Source organism: Scyliorhinus canicula, chromosome 12 (genome assembly GCF_902713615.1).
Source record: "Scyliorhinus canicula chromosome 12, sScyCan1.1, whole genome shotgun sequence".
Classification (NCBI taxonomy): Eukaryota; Metazoa; Chordata; class Chondrichthyes; order Carcharhiniformes; family Scyliorhinidae; genus Scyliorhinus; species Scyliorhinus canicula.
Window position 1 is genome coordinate 59,818,197 of NC_052157.1, and position 18,656 is coordinate 59,836,852.

The 18,656-nt window shown below is 54.0% G+C and overlaps 1 protein-coding gene across 2 annotated transcripts in view; it reads right to left on the reverse strand.

Annotated features, from left to right (window-relative positions):
* Positions 1 to 12,833: 12,833 nt before the first annotated feature.
* The window catches only part of LOC119975236 (V-set and immunoglobulin domain-containing protein 10-like), a 41,054-nt gene continuing 35,231 nt past the window's right edge, over positions 12,834 to 18,656 (reverse strand). For both annotated transcript variants that reach the window (XM_038814900.1, XM_038814899.1), the window contains exons 9-10: positions 18,136 to 18,279; positions 12,834 to 13,360 (exon numbers count right to left, since the gene is read on the reverse strand). In XM_038814900.1, coding sequence (XP_038670828.1) covers positions 13,283 to 13,360; positions 18,136 to 18,279 — 222 coding nt within the window. In that variant the 3' untranslated portion in view covers positions 12,834 to 13,282. The remainder of the gene's footprint in view (positions 13,361 to 18,135; positions 18,280 to 18,656) is intronic.

Here is an 18,656-nt window from a genome sequence, read left to right on the forward strand (position 1 = left end):
CCGCCCTGTGACCTGCTGTGACCCCCGCCCTGTGACCTGCTGTGATTCCCGCCCTGTGGCCTGCTGTGATTCCCGCCCTGTGACCCCCGCCCTGTGACCTGCTGTGATTCCCGCCCTGTGGCCTGCTGTGATTCCCGCCCTGTGACCCCCGCCCTGTGACCTGCTGTGATTCCCGCCCTGTGGGCTGCTGTGATTCCCGCCTTGTGACCCCCGCCCTGTGGCCTGCTGTGATTCCCGCCCTGTGGCCTGCTGTGACCCCCGCCCTGTGACCTGCTGTGAATCCCGCCCTGTGACCTGCTGTGATTCCCGCCCTGTGGCCTGCTGTGATTCCCGCCCTGTGGCCTGCTGTGATTCCCGCCCTGTGACCCCCGCCCTGTGACCTGCTGTGATTCCCGCCCTGTGACCCCCGCCCTGTGGCCTGCTGTGATTCCCGCCCTGTGACCCCCGCCCTGTGACCTGCTGTGATCCCCGCCCTGCGGCCCCCGCCCTGTGACCTGCTGTGATTCCCGCCCTGTGGCCTGCTGTGATTCCCGCCCTGTGACCCCCGCCCTGTGACCTGCTGTGATTCCCGCCCTGTGGCCTGCTGTGATTCCCGCCCTGTGACCCCCGCCCTGTGACCTGCTGTGATTCCCGCCCTGTGGGCTGCTGTGATTCCCGCCTTGTGACCCCCGCCCTGTGGCCTGCTGTGATTCCCGCCCTGTGGCCTGCTGTGACCCCCGCCCTGTGACCTGCTGTAATTCCCGCCCTGTGGCCTGCTGTGATTCCCGCCCTGTGACCCCCGCCCTGTGACCTGCTGTGATTCCCGCCCTGTGATTCCCGCCCTGTGACCTGCTGTGATTCCCGCCCTGTGACCTGCTGTGATTCCCGCCCTGTGATTCCCGCCCTGTGACCTGCTGTGATTCCCGCCCTGTGGCCTGCTGTGACCCCCGCCCTGTGGCCTGCTGTGATTCCCGCCCTGTGGCCTGCTGTGATCCCCGCCCTGTGACCTGCTGTGATTCCCGCCCTGTGGCCTGCTGTGATTCCCGCCCTGTGACCCCCGCCCTGTGACCTGCTGTGATTCCCGCCCTGTGGCCTGCTGTGATTCCCGCCCTGTGACCCCCGCCCTGTGACCTGCTGTGATTCCCGCCCTGTGGCCTGCTGTGATTCCCGCCCTGTGGCCTGCTGTGATTCCCGCCCTGTGACCCCCGCCCTATGACCTGCTGTGATTCCCGCCCTGTGACTTGCTGTGATTCCCGCCCTGTGACCTGCTGTGATTCCTGCCCTGTGGCCTGCTGTGACCCCCGCCCTGTGGCCTGCTGTGATTCCCGCCCTGTGACCTGCTGTGATTCCCGCCCTGTGACCTGCTGTGACCCCCGCCCTGTGGCCTGCTGTGACCCCCGCCCTGTGACCTGCTGTGATTCCCGCCCTGTGACCCCCGCCCTGTGACATGCTGTGATTCCCGCCCTGTGACCTGAGTCCCCTTTTCCCCTGTGGCGGGCATCTTCTGGGGCGACCAGGCCTGGATGAGCCCAGCAGCTGCTCGGGTGTCCCAGGTGGTGTGGTGCTGCCCTGTTCTGCCCGCTGCCCACCACATGCACCAGGGACAGAAGCGGAGGGGGTAGTCCGGGCGGCATGATGGTGCAGTGGTTAGCACTGCTGCCTCACTGCGCTGAGGACCTGGGCTCAATCCCGGCCCTGGGTCCCTGTCCGTGTGGAGTTTGCACATTCTCCCCGTATCTGCTTGGGTCTCACCCCCACAATCACAAATGTGCAGGGTAGGTGGACTGGCCAGGCTAAATTGCCCCTTCATTGGAAAAAAGAAAGAATTGCATACTTTAAATTCATTTTTAAAAGGGGGAGGAGTCCATGTACTGTGGTGTCCCGGCACCTCCACTGTGGGAGTCACTGGCAAGGACCTCCTCCTCCTCTCTCGGGGTGCCCGATTGTCCCCAGGCTACTCCATGGGACAGGGACGCAAGAGGAACAAACTCCTCAGGCTCCCCTGCCACCTGGCACTGCCAGTTCTGGAGTCCCACTCTCGTCTCGACCAGGGTCTGCATGCTGGCAGTCATGGAGCACAGGGAGTGGACCATCTCCGTCTGGGACTGCGTCACGTCACACTGTGACTGTGCCACCACCTTCTGGGTTTGTGCCACATCAGCCAGTGACGGCGCCATCTCCCCCTGGAACTGGACCACCTCCTTCTGGGTCTGTGCCACGTGGTAGGTGGAGTCTGTGGGGAGGGGGGTTGCTGGTGGAGAGGGGGTGTGGGGTATAGCGGGTGACACACGTGACATGGGAAGCTGCAACGGAGCGGGGTCTCACTTCCTTGTCCGATGCCGACCCCTGCCCTGCTGCCTGCCCTCTTCCAGGCCCTCAGACCATGTCCAGGGCCCTCTGTTCTGCTGCGGTGAGGGGCCGCAAGTCCAGTGGTCCCCCTCCAGTCTTCTCCCTCTCTCAGCAGTTGTGTGCGGCCTTCTTCTGCGGGTTGGGGGTGGGGGGAGGGACTAAAAACGTAGTGTTAGACAGCCTGACACATGCAGCACTGGGGATGGGTAGTTGGTGGCATCAGTGGCCAGGGCATCCGGCCGTGGCGGCTGGTATGGATTCCGGCATGTGGTGCAGGGTGGGGGATCAGCCGCGCTCCGGGTGGGGGGAGATTACAGGTGTGTGGGCCGGGGATTAGTATCAGGGCACAGTGCTGCCTACTCACCCTGGCCGCCCTGAGGAAGTCAGACAGTTTCAGCATTACTGACCGTTCCTCACGGTGTTGCCCATCGCACTGATGACCTCTGCCACATGCGCCCAGGCCCGGTGAATGGCTGGCAGCCTTTCTCCACATCCTGGGGTACAGGGTCGCCTGCCTCTCCTACATGGCATCCAGCAGCGTCTCCAGTTCTGTATCGGTAAACCTTGGTGACGCTTTCCTCGCTGCCATCTTGTTGTTTGGGCTGTTTGTGTGTGTGTGTGTGTGGAGTGCAGTGTGTATATGCAGCTGCAGCTTGTCAGCCTCCTGAGCGTCAATCGCGACCCTAAGGAATCCCGCACCATTCCTCATTAGAATCGAGCATGTTCCATATGGCGCTGGTGCTAATCCCTTAACGGTCATTGAATCGGTTCTGATTCGCTGACAGTTTTGCTGTCGTAGAAGTCCACGAATCCTGCCTCCACATCAACACTTGGTCTCAGGGACGGAGAATTCAGCCCAGTGTGTGTGTGAGGGAGAGCGAATGAATGAGTGTGTGCGTGTGTGAGGAAGTGTTAGTGAGTGTGTATGTGTGAGAGACTGAGAGTGTGTGCGTTAATGTGTGTATATGCAAGAGAAAGTTAGTCTGTAAGTGTGTCTTTGAGTGTGTGTGCATGTGGGAGAGTGCGTGTGTGCGTGTGTGTCTGTGTGAGCAAGAGAATGTTAGTTTGTAAGTGTGTGTGTGTGTAAGCGAGAGAATGTTAGTTTGTAAGTGTGTGTGTGTGTGTGTGTGTGTGTGTGAGAGAGAATGTTAGTTTATGTGTGTGTGAGTGTGTGTGCATGTGTTAGAGCCCCAGCTGTACAGAGACCCCAGCCTAGATACATGTTGGGGAAGGAGAACCTCAGGGGAGTGGAGGAGTATTGTAACTGAATTTAGTAAACCTTGTTCTTTAATTTCTACCATCGTCGACGTGTTCTGCTTAGCGCAGATTCGACATTGGCGACGAGGATTCAGTGGAGCTGCCATCGACTTTGATTGATATGCCTTCGGCCCGCCTCGTCTAGGCTTTGGCAAACCCCACTGCTCTGCCTCGTCTAGGCTTTGGCAAACCCCACTGCTCTGCCTCGTCTAGGCTTTGGCAAACCCCACTGCTCTGCCTCGTCTAGGCTTTGGCAAACCCCACTGCTCTGCCTCGTCTAGGCTTTGGCAGACCCCACTTCTCCGCCTCGTCTAGGCTTTGGCAGACCCCACTGCTCTGCCTCGTCTAGGCTTTGGCAGACCCCACTGCTCTGCCTCGTCTAGGCTTTGGCAGACCCCACTTCTCCGCCTCGTCTAGGCTTTGGCAGACCCCACTGCTCCGCCTCGTCTAGGCTTTGGCAAACCCCACTGCTCTGCCTCGTCTAGGCTTTGGCAAACCCCACTGCTCTGCCTCGTCTAGGCTTTGGCAGACCCCACTGCTCTGCCTCGTCTAGGCTTTGGCAAACCCCACTGCTCTGCCTCGTCTAGGCTTTGGCAGACCCCACTGCTCCGCCTCGTCTAGGCTTTGGCAGACCCCACTGCTCCGCCTCGTCTAGGCTTTGGCAGACCCCACTGCTCTGCCTCGTCTAGGCTTTGGCAGACCCCACTGCTCTGCCTCGTCTAGGCTTTGGCAGACCCCACTGCTCTGCCTCGTCTAGGCTTTGGCAGACCCCACTGCTCTGCCTCGTCTAGGCTTTGGCAGACCCCACTGCTCTGCCTCGTCTAGGCTTTGGCAGACCCCACTGCTCCGCCTCGTCTAGGCTTTGGCAGACCCCACTGCTCCGCCTCGTCTAGGCTTTGGCAGACCCCACTGCTCTGCCTCGTCTAGGCTTTGGCAGACCCCACTGCTCCGCCTCGTCTAGGCTTTGGCAGACCCCACTGCTCTGCCTCGTCTAGGCTTTGGCAGACCCCACTGCTCTGCCTCGTCTAGGCTTTGGCAGACCCCACTGCTCTGCCTCGTCTAGGCTTTGGCAGACCCCACTGCTCTGCCTCGTCTAGGCTTTGGCAGACCCCATTGCTCTGCCTCGTCTAGGCTTTGGCAGACCCCACTGCTCCGCCTCGTCTAGGCTTTGGCAGACCCCACTGCTCCGCCTCGTCTAGGCTTTGGCAGACCCCACTGCTCTGCCTCGTCTAGGCTTTGGCAGACCCCATTGCAAACTGCCAAAATGCCACTCTTAGGAACGCTGGAACCATTTAACGCAGGTACAGACAATTGGTGACAATATGTGGAACACATGGGGTTGGATTCTCCGCTTTGGGACTATGTCTCCACGCCATAGTAAAAACTGTGGCCTTTCACAACCGAAAAACTGTTGTGAAAGGGCCAGATAGTCATAGCCCTGCAGGGGGCTAGCAATGACCCGTCAGGAAGCTCACAGCATTTACTGCAGATATGGGCCCCTGCACTTCCGGGTCAGAGGCCGTGCATACGCATAGCGGTGGCTAAGCCGTGCTCCATGGCGGACTCCGACCGCGGAGCTGGGCCTCCCAAATAGTGTCCCCGGTCAGCCACACGCCTGACCTGGACCGCCTGCACACCCTCCAGTGCCAGTACGTCCTTTCTCAAGTAAGGAGACCAAAACTGAACACAATACTCCAGGTGTGGCCTCACTAACACCGTATACAATTGCAACATAACCTCCCTAGTCTTAAACTCCATCCCTCTAGCAATGAAGGACAAAATTCCATTTGCCTTCTTAATCACCTGTTGCACTTGTAAACCGACTCTCTGTGACTCATGCACTAGCACACCCAGGTCTCTCTGCACAGCGGCATGCTTTAATATTTTATCGTTTAAATAATAATCCCGTTTGCTGTTATTCCTACCAAAATGGATAACCTCACATTTGTCAACATTGTATTCCATCTGCCAGACCCTAGCCCATTCACTTAACCTATCCAAATCCCTCTGCAGACTTCCAGTATCCTCTCCACTTTTCGCTTTACCACTCATCTTCGTGTCGTCTGCAAACTTGGACACATTGCCCTTGGTCCCCAACTCCAAATCATCTATATAGATTGTGAACAATTGTGGGCCCAACACGGATCCCTGATAGACACCACTAGCTACTGATTGCCAACCAGAGAAACACCCATTAATCCCCACTCTTTGCTTTCTCTTAATTAACCAATCCTCTATCCATGCTACTACTTTACCCTTAATGCCATGCATCTTTATCTTATGCAGCAACCTTTTGTGTGGCACCTTGTCAATGGCTTTCTGGAAATCCAGATATACCACATCCATTGGCTCCCCGTTATCTACCGCTCTGGTAATGTCCTCAAAAAATTCCACTAAATTAGTTAGGCACGACCTGCCCTTTATGAACGCATACTGCGCCTGTCCAATGGGACAATTTCTATCCAGATGCCTCACTATTTCTTCCTTGATGATAGATTCCAGCATCTTCCCTACTACCGAAGTTAAGCTCACTGGCCTATAATTTCCTGCTTTCTGCCTACCTTCTTTTTTAATCAGTGGTGTCACGTTTGCTAATTTCCAATCCACCAGGACCACCCCAGAGTCTAGTGAATTTTGGTAAATTATCACTAGTGCATCTGCAATTTACCTAGCCATCTCTTTTAGCACTCTGGGATGCATTCCATCAGGGCCAGGAGACTTGTCTACCTTTAGCCCCATTAGCTTGCCCATCACTACCTCCTTAGTGATAACAATCCTCTCCAGGTCCTCACCTGTCATAGCCTCATTTCTATCAGTCGCTGGCATGTTATTTGTGTCTTCCACTGTGAAGACCGACCCAAAAAACCTGTTCAGTTCCTCAGCCATTTCCTCATCTCCCATTATTAAAACTCCCTTCTCATCCTCTAAAGGACCAATATTTACATTTGCCATTCTTTTTTGTTTTATATATTTGTCAAAACTTTTACTGCCTGTTTTTATATTCTGTGCAGGTTTACTCTGATAATCTATCTTACTCTTCTTTATAGCTTCTGTTGCCCCCTAAAGATTTCCCAGTCCTCTAGTCTCCCACTACTCTTTTTTCCTTCAATTTGAAACTTTCCCTTATTTCCTTAGATATCCACGGTCGATTTTCCCTCTTTCTACCGTCCTTTTTTTTGTTGGTATAAACTTTTGCTGAGCACTGTGAAAAATCACTTGGAAGGTTCTCCGCTGTTCCTCAACTGTTCCACCATAAAGTCCCATAAGGTCCCCCATGCCCTCCATGCCCCCGGTGGCTGCGGACTAGCATCCCGACCAGCAGGACCATGTTAGATCCAAGCCGTCGGGATTTCGGCCGATCGGAGGTGGAGAATGGTGGTGCAGGCCTCCAACGATGGCCACAGGTAGGCGATATGCAGCGTTTCGGGGCCCAGAGAAATCGGCGAACCAGCGCCGATCCAGATTCCGTGCATGGAAATGGATTCACTGCCCTAGCGCCGGCCACGATTTCGGTGTCGGGCTGCAGAGAGTCCAGCCCATGGAACTTTTTTTGCACAAGTGCCGATTACCGGCGATGCAAGAAAAACTGTTATATTACTGATGGAAGATGATGACAGCACCTACCACAGTTACACTGTGTGGCTGCACCAAGAATAGCGCCCATCCAGACCTCCCTGCAAATTAATGGACACCCAATCTGTATGGAACTCGACACTCGGGCAGCAGTGTCGGTAGTCAGTCGCCGTACGTTTGACTGCATTCGGTCTGGCCTTCTATCGCTAACACTGTCGGACACCAACTCAAGGCTGGCCACCTATACGTGGGAACCGCTGGCACGCTGGGAATAGCGGGCACTTCAACGGTTCCAGTTGAGTATGGTTAACAGTCTGCAAACCTTCCTCTGGTGGTCCATGGGAGCGGTCCCAGCTTGCTGGGGCGTGACTGGTTATGCCACTTATGGTTAGATTGGCTACGGGTGTGACGCATGCACCCACATGGCCCTGAGGGAGTTCTGATGAGGTTTCCATCAGTATTCCAGGATGGCTTGGACATCAGAAAAGGAGCCATGGCCCGAATAAATGTGGATCACATCCCTCAACCCGGCTACTTCCACGCCTGACCTGTTCCGTACCCCATACGACCCAAAATGATGCTGAGTTGGTCTGGATAGAGAATTTGGGCATTATCCGCCCGACACAGTTCTCCCACTAGGCGGCGCTGGTCAGCCAGATGAAAGCAGATGGATCAGTCCGTTTGTGTGGTGACTATAAAATGACAGTCAATCATGTGCCTTGACTGTACTGTAACCCGGTTCCCCAAATCGTGGACATTTACGCAAAGCTCCGCAGAGGGTGCATGTTTACGAAACTCCATGAGTCACGCTTGCCTCTAGTTGGTCCTGGCCCCCCGAGTCCACATGCTTTGTAACAGTGAACATGCACAATATACATTTGCCTGCCCTTTGGGGTTTCCTCCGCATGCATGGTATTCCAGCATGTAATGGGGAACATCCTGTGAGGTCTGCCCCATGGTGGTCTATCTCAATGACATTCTGATCACGGGCTCGTCCGATCAGGAGCACCTACAAAATCTGGCCGAGATGCTGGGGCATTTTGTGGATGCCGGCGTCCGCCCCTGGCAGGAGGAATGTGTGTTCAACGTCGCCGCAGTAACGTACCTCGGCCACCACGTAGACCATCATGGCTGCACCCGGTGTAAGAGAAGGTTCCAGAATTTCGGCAGGCTCCTGTACCAGGTGGCCCGATGGAACTCCGTTGGTTCCTGTGAATGGTAAACTACTATGGCAAGTTCCTCCCAAACCGCTCTAGCCCCTAGCCGTCCACCGTCTGTTGAGGAAGTGGCAACACTGGGAGTGGGGCCGAGATCAGCAAGCGGCTTTCGTCGAGGTGAAACAACAACTCTCCAAGACCCCTGACCCACTTCAACACATCCCGGCCAACCTTATTGACCTACGACGCTTCTCCATAAAGCATCGGGCTGTGTTGGCCCACACCATGGACGACAGATCTGAACCTCCCACCGCCTTCGCCTCAAGAACGTTGGCCAACGCGGAGAAGCAGTCTGCCCAGATCGAGATGGAGGGTTTGGCTGTCGTACTCGGGGTAAGAAATTCCATCAATGTGTCTACGGGCATCGGCTTCACTGATCTCATGGACCACAAGCCTCTCCTGGGACTCTTCAAGCAATTCCCCCCCCCTTTGGGACAATGGGTGGGACTCAGGGGCTGGCCATGCCCGGGATGCTGGGCAGGGGCACGGACATCACAATCCCACAGCCCTTCACCATCAAACACCCTCACTACCCTCCCCTCCCACACCACCGACCACCCTCACCTCCCCCACCACCGACCACCCACACCTCCCCCACCACCGACCACCCTCCCCTCCCCATCACCCTCACACCCCCCCCACCACCAATCACCCTCACCTCCCTCACCACCCTCACCCCCCCACCACCGACCACCCTCACCTCCCCCACCACCAACCACCCACACCTCCCCCACCACCGACCACCCTCCCCCAACACCCTCACACCCCCCCCACCACCAACCACCCTCACCTCCCTCACCACCCTCACCCCCCCACCACCGACCACCCTCACCTACCCCACCACCGACCACCCTCATCCCCCCCACCACTGACCACCCTCACCTCCCCCACCACCGACCCCCCTCGCCTCCCCCACCGACCACCCTCACCCCCCCCACCACCGACCACCCTCACCTCCCTCACCACCCTCACCCCCCCACCACCGACCACCCTCACCTCCCCCACCACCGACCACCCTCATCCCCCCCACCACCGACCACCCTCACCACCAACCACCCTCACCTCCCTCACCCCCCCACCACCGACCACCCTCACCCCCCCACCACCGACCACCCTCACCCCCCCCACCACCGACCACCCTCCACTCCCCCACCACCATCACACCCCCCCCACCACCGACCACCCTCACCTCCCCCACCACCGACCACCCTCACCTCCCCCTCCTCCAAAAACCCTCACCTCCCACACCTCCGACCACTCTCACCCCCCCACCACCGACCTCCCTCACCCCCCTCACCACCCGCACCCCCCCACCACCGACCACCCTCGCCTCCCCCACCACCGACCCCCCTCGCCTCCCCCACCACCGACCCACCTCACCTCCCCCACCACCGACCACACTCACCTCCCCCACCACCGACCCCCTCGCCTCCCCCACCACCCTCACCTCCCCCACCACTGACCACCCTCACCTCCCCCACCACCGACCACCCTCGCCTCCCCCACCGACCCCCCACGCCTCCCCCACCACCGACCACCCTCGCCTCCCCCACCACCGACCACCCTCGCCTCCCCCACCACCGACCACCCTCGTCTCCCCCACCACCGACCACTCTCGCCTCCCCCACCACTGAACCACCCTCACCTCCCCCACCACCCCCAGCCTCACCTCCCCCACCACCGACCACCCTCGCCCCCCCCACCACCCTCGCCTCCCCCACCACCCTCACCTTCCCCACCACTGACCACCCTCACCTCCCCCACCACCGGCCACCCTCGCCTCCCCCACCGACCCCCCACGCCTCCCCACCACCGACCACCCTCGCCTCCCCCACCGACCACCCTCGCCTCCCCCACCACCGACCACCCTCGCCTCCCCCACCACCGACCACCCTCGCCTCCCCCACCACCGACCACCCTCGCCTCCCCACCACTGAACCACCCTCACCTCCCCCACCACCCCCAGCCTCACCTCCCCCACCACCCTCACCTCCCCCACCACTGACCACCCTCACCTCCCCCACCACCGACCACCCTCACCTCCCCCACCAACCCCCCACGCCTCCCCCACCACCGACCACCCTCGCCTCCCCCACCACCGACCACCTGTGACTGTATGTGAAAGAGTGTCTGTGAGTGTTGAGACAGTGTGTGTGTGTGTGACTGTGTGAGTGTTGAGACAGTGTGTGTGTGACTGTGTGTGTTGAGACAGTGTGTGTGTGAGTGACTGTGTGAGTGTTGAGACAGTGTGTGTGTGAGTGTTGAGACAGTGTGTGTGTGAGTGACTGTGTGAGTGTTGAGACAGTGTGTGTGTGAGTGTTGAGACAGTGTGTATGTGAGTGTTGAGACAGTGTGTGTGTGAGTGTTGAGACAGTGTGTGCGTGACTGTGTGAGTGTTGAGACAGTGTGTGTGTGAGTAACTGTGTGAGTGTTGAGACAGTGTGTGTGTGAGTGTTGAGACAGTGTGTGTGTGCGTGACTGTGTGAGTGTTGAGACAGTGTGTGTGTGAGTGACTGTGTGAGTGTTGAGACAGTGTGTGTGTGAGTGACTGTGTGAGTGTTGAGACAGTGTGTGTGTGAGTGACTGTGTGAGTGTTGAGACAGTGTGTGTGTGAGTGACTGTGTGGGTGTTGAGACAGTGTGTGTGTGAGTGTTGAGACAGTGTGTGTGTGAGTGACTGTGTGAGTGTTGAGACAGTGTGTGTGTGAGTGTTGAGACAGTGTGTGTGTGAGTGACTGTGTGAGTGTTGAGACAGTGTGTGTGTGACTGTGTGAGTGTTGATACAGTGTGTGTGTGAGTGTTGAGACACTGTGTGTGAGTGACTGTGTGGGTGTTGAGACAGTGTGTATGTGAGTGTTGAGACAGTGTGTGTGTGTGAGTGACTGTGTGAGTGTTGAGACAGTGTGTGTATGAGTGACTGTGTGAGTGTTGAGACAGTGTGTGTGTGACTGTGTGAGTGTTGAGACAGTGTGTGTGAGTGTTGAGACAGTGTGTGTGTGACTGTGAGTGTTGAGACAGTGTGTGTGTGACTGTGAGTGTTGAGACAGTGTGTGTGTGAGTGACTGTGTGAGTGTTGAGACAGTGTGTGTGTGACTGTGTGAGTGTTGAGACAGTGTGTGTGTGTGACTGTGTGAGTGTTGAGACAGTGTGTGTGTGAGTGACTGTGTGAGTGTTGAGACAGTGTGTGTGTGAGTGTTGAGACAGTGTGTGTGTGACTGTGTGAGTGTTGAGACAGTGTGTGTGAGTGTTGAGACAGTGTGTGTGTGTGACTGTGTGAGTGTTGAGACAGTGTGTGTGTGAGTGACTGTGTGAGTGTTGAGACAGTGTGTGTGAGTGTTGAGACAGTGTGTGTGTGTGACTGTGTGAGTGTTGAGACAGTGTGTGTGTGTGACTGTTGAGACAGTGTGTGTGTGAGTGTTGAGACAGTGTGTGTGTGACTGTGTGAGTGTTGAGACAGTGTGTGTGTGTGTGACTGTTGAGACAGTGTGTGTGTGAGTGACTGTGTGAGTGTTGAGACAGTGTGTGTGTGAGTGTTGAGACAGTGTGTGTGTGACTGTGTGAGTGTTGAGACAGTGTGTGTGTGACTGTGTGAGTGTTGAGACAGTGTGTGTGTGAGTGACTGTGTGAGTGTTGAGACAGTGTGTGTGAGTGTTGAGACAGTGTGTGTGTGAGTGACTGTGTGAGTGTTGAGACAGTGTGTGTGTGAGTGTTGAGACAGTGTGTGTGTGAGTGTTGAGACAGTGTGTGTGTGAGTGACTGTGTGAGTGTTGAGACAGTGTGTGTGTGAGTGTTGAGACAGTGTGTGTGTGAGTGTTGAGACAGTGTGTGTGTGAGTGACTGTGTGGGTGTTGAGACAGTGTGTGTGTGACTGTGTGAGTGTTGAGACAGTGTGTGTGTGAGTGACTGTGTGGGTGTTGAGACAGTGTGTGTGTGACTGTGTGAGTGTTGAGACAGTGTGTGTGTGTGAGTGACTGTGTGGGTGTTGAGACAGTGTGTGTGTGAGTGACTGTGTGGGTGTTGAGACAGTGTGTGTGTGACTGTGTGAGTGTTGAGACAGTGTGTGTGTGAGTGACTGTGTGGGTGTTGAGACAGTGTGTGTGTGAGTGACTGTGTGGGTGTTGAGACAGTGTGTGTGTGAGTGACTGTGTGGGTGTTGAGACAGTGTGTGTGTGACTGTGTGAGTGTTGAGACAGTGTGTGTGTGAGTGACTGTGGTGTGAGACAGTGTGTGTGTGAGTGACTGTGTGGGTGTTGAGACAGTGTGTGTGTGACTGTGTGAGTGTTGAGACAGTGTGTGTGTGAGTGACTGTGTGGGTGTTGAGACAGTGTGTGTGTGAGTGTTGAGACAGTGTGTGTGTGAGTGACTGTTTCCACAGCCACTCAGTCTCACATGGTTGCTAACCCCCCTCTGCCTGGAACTATGTTGTGCTGCGGTGAACAGCTGAGATCTCAGACAGTGGAAATGTTTTAACTGAAAACCGTTTATTAAATACACCGTGTAAAGCATTGCGTGGCATTGAGGAAATTGTAAACGTATTAAAAATATAATTGCTAATTCTGATCAAATGTACAATATTTATACAACAGGTGGCTGAATAAACCTGGAACAGCTCACCAATCGAGTTTCATTCACCTGATATCAGCATTTTTGTCCAGTGGAGTTTAGAAAGTGATTTAACAGTATGATGTTTATAAAGATCTCAGACAGCCAACATTCCATCACAGAACCTTGCTGCCGATTTTTCTGCTCAGTCTAGATTTGTCTGGATGCTCACTGACTTTTCTCTGCTTTCCTTTCCCACTCAGTAACCTGGTGGATTTGGAGCATCATGTGATGCCCGGCATCAGCTGACATGGACTGTTTTTTTTGGTGGTGTGGAGGAGTGTGGCTGATCAACTGGTGTAGGCCTCACACCATGGTGGCGGAACGATTCTGGGGAGTGAGAGTTGGAGACTTGAGATGAGATTGGCTGCTGCTGTGTTCAGGCTATAGAGAGAGAGAGAGAGAGAGGAGGGTTGATCCAACGACCCAAATCAATTCCTTCATTCCCACTGCACACAATCCCCATGGACCCAAATCAATTCCCATTCACTTCCATTGTACACAATCCCCATGGACCCAATGGGAGGAAGAGGGGGTCATAGATAGTAGCTTCAGGGATGTAGTTACTCTGAAGAATCAAGATAGATGGGTGACTGTGAGAGGGGCTGGGAGGAAGCAGTCAGTGCAGGGATCCTCTGTGGTTGTTCCCCTCAGTAACAAGTATACCGCTTTGGATACTGTTGAGGGGGACGACCTACCAGGGGTAAGCCACGGTGAACGGATCTCCGTCCTGAGTCCTGAGCACTGAGTCCGTCCCTGTGGCTCAGAAGGGAAGGAGGGAGAGCAGGAGAGCAATAGTTATTGGGGACTCGATAGTTAGAGGGACAGATAGACGTTTCTTTGGCAATGAAAGTGACTCACGGATGGTATGTTGCCTCCCGGATGCCAGGGTTCGTGACGTCTTGGACCGTGTTTTCAGAACCTTAAGGGGGAGGGGGAGCAGCCTCAAGTTGTGGTATACATCGGTACCAACGACACAGGTAAGAGAAGGGACGGGGATTTAAAACAGGAATTTAGGGAGCTAGGGTGGAAGCTGAGAGCCAGGCCAAACCATGTTGTCATCTCTGGTTTGTTGCCGGTGCCACGTGCTAGCGAGTTGAGGAACAGGGAGAGAGTGCAGATAAACACTTGGCTGCAGGGATGGTGTAGGAGGGAGGCTTTCAGTTACGTGGATAATTGGAGCACATTCTGGGAAAGGTGGGACCTGTACAGGCAGGACGGTTTGCACCTGAACCAGAGGGGCACCAATAGCCTGGGAAGGAAATTTGCTATGGCTCTTCGGGGGGGGGGGGGGGGGGGGGGGGGGTTTAAACTAATTTGTCAGGGGGATGGGAAAACAAGCTGTAGTCCAGAAGCCAGTGTTGAGAGTCGTGAGGTACTGAGGATGGTATCAAGGTCGCAGGTGTGTACCAGTAGACAGGAAGGTGGGTTGAAGTGTGTCTACTTCAATGCAAGGAGCATCAGGAATAAGGTAGGTGAACTTGGAGCATGGATTGGTACCTGGGACTACGATGCTGTGGGCATTATGGAGACATGGTTAGAACAGGGACAGGAATGGTTGTTGGAAGTTCTGGGGTATAGATGTTTCAGTAAGAGTAGGGAAGGTGGTAAAAGAGGTGGAGGAGTAGCATTGTTAATCAAGGTTAGTTTAACGGCTGCAGAAAGGCAGTTTGAGGGGGATCTACCTCCTGAGTTAATATGGGCTGAAGTTAGAAATAGGAAAGAAGCAGTCACGTTGTTAGGAGTTTTCTATAGGCCCCCAAATAGCAATAGAGATGTGGAGGAAGAAATTGCAAAACAGATTATGGATAGGTGTGGAGGTCACAGGGTAGTTGTCATGGGTGACTTTAACTTTCAAAATATTGATTGCAACCTCTATAGGCAAACAGTTCGGATGGGACAGTTTTTGTACAGTGTGTGCAGGAGAGCTTCCTGACACAATATGTGGATTGGCCGACAAGAGGGAGGGCCACATTGGATTTGATACCGGGTAATGAACCGGGCCAAGTGTTAGATTTGTTTGTGGGAGAGCACTTTGGAGATAGTGACCACAATTCAGTGTCTTTCACTATTGCAATGCAGAGGGATAGGGCCATACGGCAGGGCAGGATTTATAATTGGAGGTAGATGTTCTGAGGAAGGATGTATTAGCGATTTTGAAAAACCTTAGGGTCGACAAGTCCCCTGGGCCAGATGGGATACATCCTGGGATTCTTTGGGAGGCTAGGGATGAGGTTGCAGAGCCTTTGGCTTTGATCTTTGGGTCCTCATTCGCCACGGGGATAGTGCCAGAGGACTGGAGAGTGGCGAATGTTGTCCCTCTGTTCAAGAAAGGGAATAGGAATGACCCTGGTAATTATAGGCCGGTTAGTTTTACTTCGGTGGTTGGTAAATTAATGGAAAAGATCCTGAAGGATAGGATGTATGACCATTTGGAAACACGCAGCTTAATCCGGGATAGTCAACATGGATTTGTGAAGGGTAAGTCTTGCCTCACAAATTTGATTGAATTCTTTGAGGAGGTTACTAGGTAGATGAAGGTAGATCGGGGCAGCACGGTAGCATGGTGGTTAGCATAAATGCTTCACAGCTCCAGGGTCCCAGGTTCGATTCTCGGCTGGGTCACTGTCTGTGCGGAGTCTACACGTCCTCCCCGTGTGTGCGTGGGTTTCCTCCGGGTGCTCCGGTTTCCTCCCACAGCCCAAAGATGTGCGGGTTAGGTGGATTGGCCATGCTAAATTGCCCGTAGTGTCCTAAAAAGTAAGATTAAGGGGGGGTTGTTGGGTTACGGGTATAGGGTGGATACGTGGGTTTGAGTAGGGTGATCATTGCTCGGTACAACATCGAGGGCCGAAGGGCCTGTTCTGTGCTGTACTGTTCTATGTTCTATGTAGAGCAGTTGATGTCGTATACATGGATTTTAGTAAGGCGTTTGATAAGGTTCCCCATGGTCCGCTCATGAAGAAAGTAAGGAGGTGTGGGATAGAGGGAAATTTGGCCAATTGGATAAGTAACTGGCTATCACATAGAAGACAGAGAGTGGTGGTGGATGGAAAATTTTCAGGGTGGAGACCAGTTATCAGCGGTGTACCACAGGGATCAGTGCTGGGTCCTCTGCTATTTATGATTTTTATCAATGACTTGGAGGAGGGGGCTGAAGGGTAGATCAGTAAATTTGCTAGGATGCAGAGCTGGGCCGAAAAATGGCAGGTGGAGTTTAACCCTGATAAGTGCGAGGTGATTCATTTTGGTAGGAGAAATTTGAATGTGGATTTCAGGGTCAACGGCAGGGTTCTGAGGAATGTGGAGGAACAGAGAGATCTTGGGGTTCATGTCCGTAGATCTCTGAAGGTTGCCACTCAAGTGGACAGAGCCATGAAGAATGCCGATAGTGTGTTCGCGTTTATTAACAGGGGGCTTGAGTTTAAGAGCCGTGGGGTTATCCTGCAACTGTACAGGACCCTGGTGAGACCACATTTGGAGTAGTGTGTGCAGTTCTGGTCACCTCACTATAGGAAGGATGTGGAAGCATTGGAAAGGGTGCAAAGGAGATTTACCAGGATGCTGCCTGGTTTAGAGGATAGGTCTTATGAGGAAAGGTTGAGGGAGCCAGGGCTTTTCTGTTTGGAGCGGAGGAGGATGAGAGGCGACTTAATAGAGGTTTATAAGGTGATGAGGGGGATGGATACAGTGGACGTTCAGAGACTATTTCCTCGGGTGGATGTAGCTGTTACAAGGGGGCATGACTATCAGATTCAGGGTGGGAGATATAGGAGGGATGTCAGAGGTAGGTTCTTTACTCAGAGAGTGGTTAGGGTGTGGAATGGACTGCCTGCTGTGATAGTGGAGTCGGACACTAGGAACTTTCAAGCGGTTATTGAATAGGCACATGGAGCACACCAGAATGACAGGGAGTGGGATAGCTTAATCTTGGTTTCGAACAAGGCTTAGCACAACATTGAGGGCCGAAGGGCCTGTTCTGTGCTGTACTGTTCTATGTTCGAAATCAATTCCTGTTCTCTCCCATTGTGTACAATCCTGATGGACCCAAATCCCTTTCCATTCACTCCCATTGTACACCATCCCAATGGATCAAAACCTCTTCTGCTCACTCCCACTGTACACAATCCCAATGGGTCTTAACCCCTTCCCATTCACCCGCACTGTACACAATCCCAATGGATCAAAACCTCTTCCTGTTCACTCCCACTGTACACAATCCCAATGGGCCCAAACCCCTTCCCATTCACTCCCACTGTACACAATCCCAATGGACCCAAACCCCTTCCCATTCACCCGCACTGTACACAATCCCAATGGACCCAAACCCCTTCCCATTCACCTGCACTGTACACAATCCCAATGGACCCAAACCCATTCCTGCTCACTCCCACTGTACACAATCCCAATGGACCCAAACCCCTTCCCATTCACTCCCACTGTACACAATCCCAATGGACCCAAACCCATTCCTGTTCACTCCCATTGTACACAATCCCAATGGACCCAAACCCCTTTGCATTCAGTCCCACTGTACACAATTCCAGTGGACCCAAACCCCTTCCCATTCACTCCCATTGTACACAATTCCAATGGACCCAAACCCCTTCCCGTTCACTCCCATTGTACATAATCCAAATAGACCCAAACCCCTCCCCATTCACACCCTTTATATACAATCCCACTGGACCCAATCCCCTTCCCATTCACATCCTCATACACAATCCCAATGGACCTAAACTTCTTCCTATTCACTCCCACTGTACACAATCTTAATGGACCCAAACCCCTTCCCGTTCACTCCCATTGTACAAAATCCAAATGGACCCAAACCCATTCCCGTTCACTCCCATTGTACACAATCCAAATGGCTCCAAACCCTTTCCCGTTCACTCCCACTGTACACAATCCCAATGGGTTTAAGCCCCTTCCCATTCACTTCCACTGTACAACATCCCAATAGATCCAAACCCCTTCCCATTCAAACCCTCCATACACAATCCCATTGGGCTCAAACCCCTTCCCATTCACACCCATTGTACTGAAACCCAGTGTTCCCAAACCCTTGCCATACATTCTGAATAATTGGGTTCTAGTTAATCTAATTTGGGAAGGCTGCTGGGGTAAAATGCGAGCATGCTATCAAGTTGCCACCTTACCATCCTGCCTATCGAAGCCATTTTCCCTGCCGTATTCCCCGGGGACATCCTCTCCAATGATCTCCAGTTTGAAACAGTGTAGGGTCCATTGAGATAGAGGGACTTCTGGTCCACAGAACTCGCTCGATCCCACTCGTCTATGGTCTGAAAAGATTTAGACAAGGATTAGGAGGACTGACCGACCTTAAGAATCAGAGACACACAGATATACCTTCAAACGTTATAGATCTGTTTGTGTATTTTAGGCATTAACACTGCATTTCTCTCGCAACTGTCCCAAAGTGTATCACAGACAGTACAGTAATTTCCTTTCAGAAGTGAGGTCACCGTTTGAAAGTGGGAAAGCAGCATCCGTTTTGTGCACAGTAAGATCCCTCAACAGCAACGTGATAATCATCTGCTTTCTTTAGTGCTGTTGGTTGAGGGATAAATATCAGTCCTGGCAAGCGGGGAGACCCCAATTCCCCCCTGCACCCCTCCCCACCCCAAAAACTTCTTCCAAATAGTGACCATGGGATTTT